This window comes from Hibiscus syriacus, unplaced genomic scaffold (assembly GCF_006381635.1).
Source record: "Hibiscus syriacus cultivar Baekdansim isolate YM2019G1 unplaced genomic scaffold, ASM638163v2 tig00111057_pilon, whole genome shotgun sequence".
Classification (NCBI taxonomy): Eukaryota; Viridiplantae; Streptophyta; class Magnoliopsida; order Malvales; family Malvaceae; genus Hibiscus; species Hibiscus syriacus.
Genome location: NW_024062965.1, coordinates 698,323 through 711,552, shown reverse-complemented (window position 1 = coordinate 711,552; position 13,230 = coordinate 698,323). Strand labels below are relative to the sequence as shown.

Below are 13,230 nucleotides of genomic sequence, written 5' to 3'. Positions count from 1 at the left end.
GCTTTTAAGTTATTTGTATATAAACATTTGATTTAGAAACAATCATAATCTAATAACTACCCTTAAAATCTCATTATTATTAATGTGGCGTTTATGAAGCCTGCTTCGTTCACTCTGTTATTATTTGTATATATCAGCTGCGCCTTCCCCACCTTTTCTTCTCTCTGATCTTTCTATCTTTCTTCTCTTTCGTTTTGCATCATAATGGGGAATTGTCAGGCCATCGACGCCGCCGTGTTAGTGATTCAACCTCCTTGTGGGAAGATCGAGAGGATGTACTGGTGGGTTCCGGCGAGTGAAGTCATGAGAATGAATCCAGGTCATTATGTTTCGCTCATCATTCCGTTACCTGAATCCGATCAAGATGATGATAAGGCGCCGCGTTTCACTCGTGTCAAGCTTCTTCGTCCTCGTGATCCTCTCGCCCTCGGCCATGCTTATCGCCTCATCACTTCTCAAGGTCTTTTTTTTCACCGGACCCTGATTATTGCTTCGTGTTCTTATTCTTTTTTTTACTTGTTTTTGATTAAGAAACTGATTGCCTGTGCATTTTGCAGAGGTTATGGAGGTTCTCAAGGCGAAGAAATATGCGAAAACGAAGAGGCAACAACGCCGCCTGGAATCAAATGAAATGTCGGAGCATGAACAAGGGAACTTGCAGACGCGGGTGACGGAGCATGAAAGACGACGCCCGAGGACAGCGCCGGCGATGAGCTCGAAATCATGGCGGCCTTCATTGCAGAGCATCTCTGAGTCTGCAAGCTAATATTGTTTTGTTTGGGGTTATGTTTTGTAAAGATCAGACTGGGTTTGAGAGTGGTAATCAATAACAGTTTCATTATGAACCCCCCAAAAATATGGAGGAAAAAAAATAGAAATTCACTCATATGAATGAAGATGGTAACTTAGACTGGGTTTGAGAGTGCACTCTACCCTCCTTCAAGGTGTCCATTGGGGCCATTTACTTGCACTTAGGCTTATTTGTTCAACACAACAGATAAAGTTATGTATTAACTCCAGTCCAATTAGACAGTTGTTGTCGGTGGTCTAGGCTTGGGTGTCAATTGCCTAACCTCAAGCACTTAGCCCATTTGTATTCTTAGGATACAGATAATAATCTTATTTAAATCATTGTAATTTTTAATTCAACTCATATCATGCAATGGCTCAGCTGACCGATTAAAACAGGTCCATTCAGAAACCAATTAGAAGGCAGAAAGTGTTTAAAAAAAATCAAAAGGTAGTTAGTTGAAAAGGGTGTGTTGTAAATGGAGGGACCTTATACATTAAAGCAATGTGATAATTAATTTCTTCAAAGAAAACAAACCTTAGACTCGATCATCACGTTTCCAATCTCTGCAAATAACACATTCTAAAGCCTTTTTTTATATATATAATCAACCACATTTTCTTGACAACAATAAATCAAAAGTGTCATATAATAATATTTTCAGACACGATCTGTTAGTCAGATAATAGGATGAAGTGTTAATTCATTTAAATGTCTAGAACTTAAATTTTAATTTCAAGAATTTCACAACTTTAAACGACTAGACAAAGATTTAACCATGCTCATGACCAAATGTTAGAAATGCATCGAGCATAAATGCATAGTAAAAGGATCGTTATAAACACCTCCAGCCATTGCCTACACCTTATGTTGAAATCTGGGATTTGATTGTACCACTGCCATATACGTTGTTGAACCACCGTGAACCACCACGAACTGCCAAGTACTTCAAACTTGGCTGCACAAAGACTAGAACCGCTAAGGATCTTCTAAACACTCAAAACCTCACTAGATGGAATAGATTTCCAAATGCGCTCAAATGAAATGCTTTGCTTTGCAATGAATTGTGTTTGATACTTAGGGACCTTGGCTAGATGGGTTTTTATAGGGGTGGTTCCCCATCAAAAACCACCCAAAAGAACCCATTATACCTTACCTTTTGTGCACATCCATGCATAACTCCAAAAACTGGAGTGGGAACGTGCTATTGCATGGGCATAAACCAATCATTAAGGAGTAGTTAACAAAAACTACTCACATTGTTCACAATCAACTCTTTAAATATAGAATATGTTCGAAACTGATTATAAAAATAGAATATATCTTAACTTTTAGAATTATGATAATATAATTATCTAAGAGATGTAGTCCTTTTGATACCTTTGTTTGAATGATATGTTTTGTAAGGATATTGGGAGAGTTTTTAATACACTGATTTTTTTAAATATATTAAATCTTTGGTATACATGGAATTCCATGTATATACACTCTTTGTTATCTTTACGTTTATAGTAATTTATTCTTCTTTCATCCATAAAAGTAGTTTAGTAGACAGTGTTAAACCAAGCTAAATTTTAATTATTTTGTTTGATTTATTTCATGTTGGTCTACTTTGATTATTTTTTCATTTATAAATTTCTAATAAGTGGATTGTGTTAACAAAATTAAAGACATGTAAATACATAAAACAATGAAAAACAAACAAATGCAAATTAGTAGGAAACAAAGGAACACAAGGTTTGTATACAGAATTCTAAACAAGAAAAATGACACATTAGACCAAAGGAAATTCAAATCATAATGTTGAATTAACTTTTGATTTTGATATAACATGAATTTGTAAATGATTTAAGTTTTTAAAATTTGCATTTCACAATTTTATAAAGAATTTATCATAAACAGTTTTAAAGTGTGAAAAATGATCATTAATGTTCTTGAGTAATTTTTAAAAAAAAATTGCAAGTCTTGCTTCAAAGCTCAAAATACTTGTATTTTAGTCAAAACCCCTCCCAGTCTCGAGACTAGGGTGCTAGTCTTGATACCAAAAGCCCAGAAGGCTTCTCAGTTTCAAGACCATTGTCCCAGTATTGAGATCGGTGACTGAATATCGATACTTATTCAAATAGTATCAATACCAAGAGTTCAACGGTTATAAATTTGACCATTAGGATGCTCGGTCTTGATACCAACATCCCGGTATCGATACCAAATGTGCAGGTGAGCATTAAATGCTCAAAATTAATGATTCCAACAACTCCAAACGACTAGATTGATGTTAGAAGACATAAAAATGACCAAAATTCAAATGGAGAACAACAAGAAAATAAATTGGAAGGTCAAACCAACATCAATAGAGGTTTAGAGCAAAAATTGTCAAATTCATTTGTAACACATTTGTGAGCTACAATTGTTAAATTTATTCAAGTGTGATTTTGGTGAGTGCTTAATTTGTGCAAACATATTTGCCTTTATGAGGTTTTTTTTTGTTTGCTAAATTTGCAATTACTCTTAGGGAGAGTGTGTATTCAAGGTTTTGGGGTATAAACCTTGAAGTGTTTGTAAGGTTACACATTGTCTTTAAAGGTAAGCAAATCTAATGGATTTGATAAATCTTTAGTATGGATGCTAAGGTATTGGATGCAGACTTTATTTAAGAAAGTATAACCACTCTAAATCTGTCTGCAAAAAGTTTATTTTTTCGATTACTTCCACCAAATTCTTAAAAAGGTCAATTCAACCCCTCTTAGCTTTATTCGGTTGACCGATAAAGTTATCACATAATCTCTAAAGAAAACGGTGATTAATTTTTAATATTTATTTACAATTAAAAAATTTACGTTATGAAACAATTAAACAAAGACTTGGTCATCAATTAATGTCAATAATGAAGCTGACATATAGTTATATGAGAATGTGTTGTGCAAAAAGTTTATTTTTTCGATTACTTCCATTAAATTCTTAAAAAGTCAATTCAACCCTCTTAACGTTATTCGGTTGACCGATAAAGTTATCACATAATCTCTAAAGAAAACGGTGATTAATTTTTAATATTTATTTACAATTAAAAAATTTACGTTATGAAACAATTAAACAAAGACTTGGTCATCAATTAATGTCAATAATGAAGCTGACATTATAGTTATATGAGAATGTGTTGTGCAAAAAGTTTATTTTTTCGATTACTTCCATTAAATTCTTAAAAAAGTCAATTCAACCCCTCTTAACGTTATTCGGTTGACCGATAAAGTTATCACATAATCTCTAAAGAAAACGTTGATTAATTTTTAATATTTATTTACAATTAAAAAATTTACGTTATGAAACAATTAAACAAAGACTTGGTCATCAATTAATGTCAATAATGAAGCTGACATTATAGTTATATGAGAATGGGTTGTGGTCCTTGCATCCCTTCATCTTTGGAGACGAATATACAATGGTGAGAAGGTGAATTACGAAGGAGTCCAAGTGAGTTAGATAAAATAGGACTCTTGAATAATTGTCATCTCGTGTCGGATTTCCTTTCACCCTGGTCCATACAATAAGATACCACGTGTAGTGAGGGGAGTGAAGTGGCATGAAAAGGTTATAATGCGATTTGCATGCCGATTGGTTGAGTTGGCCTAAAACTGCACCGTTTCGTTTAAAGGGCCATTGTTGTAATCTTCACCCACATCAACATGCAAGAGATTAATATACCCTAAAATTGTAAGGTTGCGTTTTTACGTTCCACTTGATTTGTCCAAACTTTTTTTATTTAAATAGTTTAGAATGATTATAATATAATATTTATTTAAAAAATAAATTTTAACAACACAGTTATAGAATAACTACTTGAACTTTATAATACCTAAAGAGAACAAAATTATCTTTTCAGTATAAAAAAATTAATTTTAACCAATAAAACCACTTGTTGAATTAACCCGAAAAAGAACAAAATTATCTTTTTAGTATAAAAAATTACTTTTAACCAATAAAACCACTTATAAATTCGCCCAAAACTTTTTTCTTCCTGTATGTGTAAGGTTGCCATAAAACTTATTTATATCTGGGAGGAGATATTTAAGGAAGAGAGGAAAGCATCTTGGCATGTTGGGGGCGATGAGCAGTGAGAAACTGGCAATTGTGGCCGGGAACTGAGGGGACACAAGTCCTAGTCCCTTCACTCACCAAATCGGTGACTCCACAAACTTCTCTTCATTCATTGAATTTTTGCTTTAGAATTTGCATACAAATTGTGTAATGTCAATTAAGAGGAAAAACAAAAGAATGAAGAGACTGGATTGAAACGAGAGGAAATAATATTATAATCCGGTTTTTATTTGTTCACGGGTCGAATACAACAAGCTTAAAAAGGCCCCAAAGACAGTATATTTGTTTATGAACCAAAAACTGGTCATTAAACAGATTTTCCTCCTCTAGAGGATCTTTAAAAAGTTAAAGAGATAAAGAGGAAAAAAATATATACAGGCACACACGTGTCACCGTAACACGCACGGCGTAATATGTAGAAAGAACAGAAGATGAATGAAAAAGAAAAGAGGCATTTCCCGCCAAAAAAGCACACAGAAACACGTGTGTTCCACACATGCCAAATGCAGTGAACACACAATCCATTCAACCCTAAACTTGAACGTTTTTTATCCCTAAATCGGCCAACCCAAGTCTCTCTGCTTTCGGCCTAAGGGACCACGCCATCACACTAAAATAGTTATGCGACAAAACCCCCCACTCCCTAGGGAATCTGCACCCCCATTCCTACTAGCCTAATTATATACTAATAAATCTGCAAACTCTTCTTTTTTTGCCTTTTTCTTTACATGCACATATGCATATACTCTTGCATGTCAATTTACTCTCAAAACCCTGACCCTTCACCAAAATCATATATATATATATTTAGGTTTCTACACAACTTGGGCCACCATTTTTCTTTTCTTACTTGCAGTTTCTGTCGTCATCCACCGGCCGGAACCAGTTATTTAATTTTCTTCTTTTGTATGAAGGTGAAGAAGATGAGGAAGATGAGTCACTCGGCCTCATTCGGCCTCGGATCGTCACTCGAAGCTGTGGTAAGACCTTTGGTTGTTTCCTCCTGGCATTGTCTTCCACAAGCTCTTGCATTAACCTGTAGCAGCTTAGGATTTTCTCCTGCAAATTTTGGTTTTTTTCTTTTACCATATTGGAATTTTCCAGTAATTTCTCAGTTTGAACATTAGTTAATTGAACCTACCTTGCTTAGTCCATCACACCATGACCCCGCATGTTCGGGATTGAAAAGAGACAAGTTTGGGATTTGGTTGGCTGCATAAAGTATCGCCGCCGCAGCAATGCTTGACGGCCGATACTCTAGAAAGCTGGCCTCTGTTCACAGCATCAAAACAAATACGAATGTCAGGAAGCTCGTATACGATATCAACCGACGGAAATAGAATAGAATTGATCATGATAATAGTTCCTTTGATATTGGATAAAATAATATCCGAGGCCCTTGAAATCAAGAAGCCCAGAAAAGTAGCGGTTGGGTCGAGCTTGCATGCAAAGAAATCAATGAAACTGAATGGCGTTACTGATCGCAGTCTCCAATCCAGAACCGTCAGCACAAGCAGCTCCATTCTCTGAATTGTTTTTGGTTCAAAAATGTATTTCGCTCCCTCTACCTGCATAGATGCAGCATTTTGTGGGAATTACAATAATTTCTATTCAGTCAAAATAAAAGTTTCCAGAAATTGTTAAAAGTTTACTGAAAATTTTGTTGTTGACGGAAGAAGCATTGTTATTATACCTGAAGATCTACAAGAGATGGAACAAGAGGTTCCTCCATCTTCGCCGCTAACGACAAGCAAGCAATCGACAAAAGTTGCAATGGCCACCCACTATTTTCCTGAATAGTAGTAAAAAATATTACTTCTTTAAAAAGAAACAATGAATATATTTATATCAAGTTACTGATCATAAAACTTAAATGCATGTTTTTAATTAATTACTGAGTTGCTCGTGTCCTTTTCAGAATTTCGTTGTTGAAACTTCATAAATAAAAACCCACTGTCGTTGAAAAGACAAATGATTGCATCAAAAGAGAAAAATTAATGATTCCGTTTCCGTTATCCACCTAATAAATCCTTTACTGAAGTTAAAAGTGGCGGAAAGAAGAGCTCACCGGCAAGCGGCGGGAATACAAAAACCGATCCAAATAGTTAACGGAAAGATAGGCCGTCAAAGGCTGCAAATTGTAGTATGCTTGCACCTGCAAACAAACAAAAAGGGATCATCAGCGTTACTTGAATGGAAGAGAAAAAAAAAAGTAAAATGAAATCGAAACAGTTGAAAGCAACAGCCGGCCTATCAATTATTCATCACCGTCCATCAATCGGCTTCAACGTGCATTTTAGTAGAACTTTGAAATTTTTGAACTAACGTGCGCCAGTGGTACTATTGTAATAACGATGAACAGAGATTGTTTGCACAGTATTAGTTAACAGTCTACCTTTAGAATCCATGCAACAGATTCCTCTCGAGCCGACGCGTCAAGAGATCGACACTGAAACCGGGCCAAGTAATCGAATCCGGGGACGAAGTCCGTTTCGTCTTCGATGAAGCCATCGATGGAGGATTCCTCGATTGAATTCGCCGGAGACTCCAGCTCCGACGAAAATGCCGGCGACTCGCCAGATAACACCTCGTCCGAATCCTCGGCGCAGAGCAAGTCTGTGAAGCGATCGGAACATGATAACGACATATCGATAGCGGTTTCAACGACGGCAATTGTGGCCGTTGATTCCTCCTCATTATCTCTCCATACCCGCCAGTAGATCGAGTAATCTCGATGTCGAAACAGAGCTACGGAGATGTTCTTCTACAATGGGTCGGCGTTTGTGTGAATGAGGGAGGGATATAGATGAAAAGGGGAGAGAGAGAGAGAGAGAGAGAGAGAGAGAGAGACAAACGGTTTGGGGTTTTGAAGCGATGATGTAGTTTTTGAAAGTTGGGGGATGGGGAGCTTGGGATATAAAAATCTGAGGGATTCTTTAAGGGGAGGGTGGTAAAAAAAATTTCGGGGTTGATTGAGGGGCAAGATTTTCCCGGGAAACGGGATTCCATTTTGGAGGGTACTCACAAAGTTTTGTTTGTTGAAGAATTTAAGAGACAGAGAGTCATTGTTATTAGGGTAAAGTACATCCAAGATCACTTAAGTATGGATTTGATAACAAACAGGTCACTTATTTAAAATATTATTACAAATAGGTCATCACATAGTTAATATTGAAATGAACTTATAATGTGGTATGATATAATAACATATTTAGTCCCAAAATTTATACATCCTATAATTTTATCTTAAAATAAAACAACTCAATAAGTGTAATTATTTATATTTAAAATTCTATAAAATTAATTTTTTTACGATAAAATCAAATCAAATAAGCTATCAAAGCAGTTGATGAACAACTATACTTTATCATATAGCAGCAGCATGTAATTGTTGAATTATTTGCATAACCATAAAAATAATAGGAAAATAATATAGCATGTAAATATTAATTTTTTTTTATTAATCTAGGGTAAATATAAGGTTGTATCTGTTTAAAGATAACTCTCTATAATTTGATATTTAACTTTTGGTTCGTGCAACTTTTAAATTTTTAAATATGAATAAGTAAATTTATTGGATTATTTCAATTAAAGCCAAATTTATAAATTGTGTAAATATTTATGATTAAAATTATTATTATATTAGATAACATCATTAATCTACATAATATTTAATAATGAAATGAATTATTTAAAATAATATTTTAATTGAATGATTTGTTTATAACTTTTAAAAAGTAACATATTTGTTAATAAACTCATAATTAAATGACGTTGAATGTAGTTTATTTTTATAATTAGGCTTAATATAAAAATATGTCCTCAAACTATATCCTAAGTTGACTTTAGCTGTCTAAAGAATTTTTCGTTAAAAATAAATGTATAATTTTGGGTGTCCAGTCATACCCTAATCAAAAATTGAAAGCGACTATTCGAACCCTTTTAATTTTAAAAGAAAACATCAAATTAATCTATACGAGCTTTTTTTAAGTCACATTTAATTAAAAATTAAATTTATTTTTAAGATATCGTTTCGAAAAAAGGCATCGTTATTTATTGTTGAACTTTTAAATTATTCTCTTTAATAAACTCATTAAAAGATGTATGCTGTAACAGTATGGTTGTGTTCAGCTGGGCTGGGTGATGTGGCTTTACCTTTTTGTTTGGCTCGGCTTAACACCTCTCCTTGTAACGTCTATAGTCTTTAACTTCTTGGCTTGTAATAGGATTGTCAAAACAGGACTTCACAAATTGAATAAAGAATTAATTGTGGAGTGAATTGAATTGGTTAAATTTAAAATTAGTAGTTGAGTAAATTAAATTAAGTACGGAACAAGACAAACAATTATATAAATGATTAAAAATTAGTAAAACAAACAATAATCTAGTAAATTAAATTGTATTTATTTATAAGATTTTTATTTTATTTATTGTATCCCACCAAAAATCTTGTGCATGCACTATTTTCGCATCTCACGACTTCTGAAAGACTAAATATTTGTAATCTTCCTGCACCCAGGGACAGATCATGTTATAGGTGGAAGGGGGCAATGCCCCAAAATTTTGATGAATCAATAGTCACTAGTAACTTAAAATTATTGTAATTAAGTTTTTATCCTAACCAAAAATTTTTGGTATAATTTTCTAGGCTAGTGTTGGTTTTAAAATTAATAAAATTAAGTATTAATCTTAAATTTGTCTAATTTAATTATATTTTAAGACCTTTGAATTTTAAAATTGACGAAATTAAATCTTTAGTCTCTTAATTTTATGGTTTAATTATTTTTAGAACCCTGTTTATTTTAAAGTTATACAATTTGTCCCCTCATAGTGTGATCCTATTTCCTTTTGACAGATCTACATGACCTATTAGAATTAATCTACCGGACCACCTCCACCTCATCGTATCCACTAAGCATGCTAGTTATGAGTAGTTATTATGACCCTACGACTAACACATACATTAAAGATCAACTATAAAATTTCTCGATCATGTTTGAGAGACGAAATGCAACCTTAATGAAATCGTCTCACGTTTATTCTCCTCTACTTTACCTCCCCAAGTATACAAAGTTTATCAACACTCATAAACGATCGATTATTCTTCGTATATGACTCTTCGTTTAAACTATAAGGGATAAATCACCGATCGGTCACAACTCATTTAGTACTATCAATATAATTATTATTAAATGATTATTCAACCAATTAATTTAAAATTCAATTATTTTAACTACCGATTAAATACGTATAGAATTGATATGTTAAAAAATAACCCCATAACAATCCTAGAAATTGGTACTTTGAGTTTGCAGGGGCAATGCAGTGCAAACCAGCAAATGTGGGAGCAATGTTGCACTTCATTTTTTCCTATTCTACAAACCACTTGATAGCCCCGTTTTTGCTTTTGGCGCTTCTTTTTAGTACAAATTCCAGTGATGATCATATTATGGGATTTACATCACAACAAGTTTAGATAGAAAATCTACACCTAATGTCTATACATAATAAAATTTTAGATAAACTACTTGTTTTGTATTATATCTATTTGTACGCTTTTTTTGATAATTTAATTATTTAAAAAATATTTAATATTTTATTTTATTTTTATTTTGATACCCGGCCGTTAAATTTAACCATGAACTAAATAAAAACTATGATATAATAAGGTATAATAATAGTTTTAACCCCTAAAACTTACACATTTTATCATATTAATCCTAATTCTATCAAATTGATCATCATTTGAAATTACAATAATTTATTATTAACTTAAAAATAGTTTTTAAATATTTAAGATGTATTAAATTATTTCGAAATAAAACCAAATTAATAAGACATGTAAATTTTGAGACTGAGATTATTGTTATACTATATCATATCACTATTTTTATTAAGTAGATTATCAAATTTAACAGGAGTGTCAAAATAAATAAAATTGAGCAAAACAAAACCACGGATATAAGCAAAGTATTAAACAAATAATTAATCCTAAAATTTAAAAATAAGATATTTAAAACTTTATCATTAAATCAATATCTAATGTACACGATTTAAAAAAGGACAAGAAAGATATCTGCAATGAAAATGATAGCGAATCTAATTTTAGGCATTTGAATGATTAAGGGGCCAGTGGCACTGATTCAAAAGTGAAAATATGTTACAATTTCCATATGGCAATGACAATAACGTTGAGATCTCTTCTTTGGTATAATTATTACTGAATCCAGTTATAATATACTATACATTTCTTTGGTGGCTTCATGTGCATATGTGCAGTATGAAGAAGAACCACCCCACCATTCAAGTCATCAGAACTCAAAAGACGATAACAATTCTCAACTTTATAGGGCTCTCGTTACATTCTCCCTATATTGTCCCCAATCATTACTTTTATTTCATTTTAGTCTATTAAAAAATTATGAATAATGTTGACGTATAACATAAGATAATGACACATCATCATTGAAATAAAAATAAAAATATTGCATCGATAATTCTGTTAAATTTTTAACGACGAGTGATTAAAATAAAACTAAAATATATAGTTAGGTATAGTTATATATGCGAAGGGAACGAAAAGGATAATTAGGTTTCTTAGATTCTGTAAAATGGGCCATGCAAACAAAATAATTGGGGATTAGTTTATGTCTCTTCTCACAAACCTGAATTATTTGAACATTGAACAATGGAAACTTGTCATGATTGCATGCTTTGGTTAAATGTTTTTGCATTAAATTCTATGCAACTCATATTCACATTTTTATCACATAAATGTTCTAATTTCGCTGACAAGAAAGTCAAACTCGTTGAAATATTGTACTTATTAGAATAAATATAATCTTTTAGGGATGTGAATAAATATATTTGGAAACTGTTGAAATTTTCTTCTTCACTGGGGTCGATTGATTTGGACTCTCGATGCGTCACAGTAAATAGCTTACGTACGTTATGAAGAAAAAACCATATGTATTATTTGCCGAGTATGACGTAAGGCTTAGGTAATTATTATGTCTTTATGTTTTAGTTTCATTCTGTTCTTAAAAAAATCATCACTCAAAAATGAATTTCAGCCAAGTAAATTAGTTTAATTGTTTTAAGATTTATACGTAGTTTATTAAAAATAATAAATTAAATATGAAATCATATTTAAACGTATATTAAAACCTTGAGTCTTTTAATTTTAATATTCTTAGAGGATATATTTTATCTTGCCGTAAAATTCTCTGTTGAAATATAGTTAAAATAGAATTTAAATTTTATTTTTACGATATTTTAATATTCAATGGTGAATCAGTTAAAGATCCAGGACGGACATATGTCTATCCTGAAATTTGAATTTTCTTCAAATAATTACATATTTTAATTAGATGTGCTTACTCTAAAATTTAAGTTGTGCTCACCCTATATAAAAGTTTTATATGATTAATATATATGTGTATCCACCTCCATCCCGAAAAATGCTTTTGGATCCATCATTGTTAAATCTATGATATATCTAACATAATTTCATATTATACTTTATAATAAAATTTTATATTATATATATGTCTCCACAGGAATGAGTTTTAATATAACATTATTTACATTAAATATGTTTTCATGTACACCTTAAGTGAATTCCTACTTCGGACTATATATCTATCATAATTACGTGTTGACTCAATGAATTAACACTCATCCATATACATATAGTGGGAGCATAGTGTGTGTTTATGATAGACACAATGACACCTACTCCTATTCCCGAAATAATGAAGAAAAAACAAAATAGAAAACAATAGGCTAAGGAAAAATCCAGACCATGTCAAGATGACAGAAAAGGTTGCTAATCTGCTTCCTGTTTAAATTTATTATTATTATTTTGGATCAATGTTTAATTCTTTTTATTTAGAAATACCCGATTCATGCACCTTACTATAACGCAAATAATGCCATGGAAATTAGAGCTTCGGATGCTCACAATTTTGCTATTTGTTCACAACCCGATTTAAAATAAATTGATATTTAATAGATGGTTAGGTAGAATTTGAATATAGAAGTGATGGAAAATTCAACATATGGGCTATTTATTATCTCTGTTCTGATAGTACATATATGCTAGTTGGTGCATTAATTTAGCTTTATTGACAAGACAATGTAAAGGGCCATTGTTTTTATTTTTTGACCAAATTTATTTTATGGGTTGATGTTATATTTATGATTTTTGTTTATAATATTATTTTAACGATTTAATTATATATTTTTATAAAACTTATTGTATATTTTGTTAATTAAATTAAACATTTTGTTTTAGAATAAGATGACATGATTCATATATTATAATAAAAACCAAAGACTGTGACCGA

At 32.0% G+C, this 13,230-nt stretch overlaps 2 protein-coding genes across 2 annotated transcripts; one reads left to right on the top strand and one right to left on the bottom strand.

Moving 5' to 3' along the window:
* Positions 1-204: 204 nt before the first annotated feature.
* LOC120151433 lies at positions 205-766 on the top strand. The gene is made up of 2 exons (XM_039163892.1): positions 205-460; positions 558-766. Exons 1-2 carry the CDS (start codon positions 205-207, stop codon positions 764-766), a joined length of 465 nt encoding a protein of 154 aa, XP_039019823.1.
* Positions 767-5,145: 4,379 nt separating this feature from the next.
* Positions 5,146-7,873, bottom strand: LOC120151437 (cyclin-D1-1-like). The gene is made up of 6 exons (XM_039163895.1): positions 7,278-7,873; positions 6,951-7,037; positions 6,576-6,674; positions 6,251-6,450; positions 6,024-6,156; positions 5,146-5,941 (listed from the first exon to the last, which is right to left on the bottom strand). The coding sequence occupies exons 1-6, from the start codon at positions 7,527-7,529 to the stop codon at positions 5,729-5,731; spliced, it is 984 nt and encodes a 327-aa protein (XP_039019826.1). The 5' UTR covers positions 7,530-7,873; the 3' UTR covers positions 5,146-5,728.
* Positions 7,874-13,230: the final 5,357 nt, after the last annotated feature.

Bases quoted from the DNA above. Each gene is read 5' to 3' on its own strand.
- LOC120151433 (XM_039163892.1), top strand. From the start codon at position 205: ATGGGGAATTGTCAGGCCATCGACGCCGCCGTGTTAGTGATTCAACCT. The intron at 461-557 runs GTCTTTTTTTTC...TGCATTTTGCAG, and splicing joins TCGCCTCATCACTTCTCAAG to AGGTTATGGAGGTTCTCAAG.
- LOC120151437 (XM_039163895.1), bottom strand. From the start codon at position 7,529: ATGTCGTTATCATGTTCCGATCGCTTCACAGACTTGCTCTGCGCCGAG. The intron at 6,157-6,250 runs AGGAACTATTAT...GATGCTGTGAAC, and splicing joins ATTATTTTATCCAATATCAA to AGAGGCCAGCTTTCTAGAGT. The intron at 5,942-6,023 runs GTAGGTTCAATT...CAAAATTTGCAG, and splicing joins GGTGTGATGGACTAAGCAAG to GAGAAAATCCTAAGCTGCTA.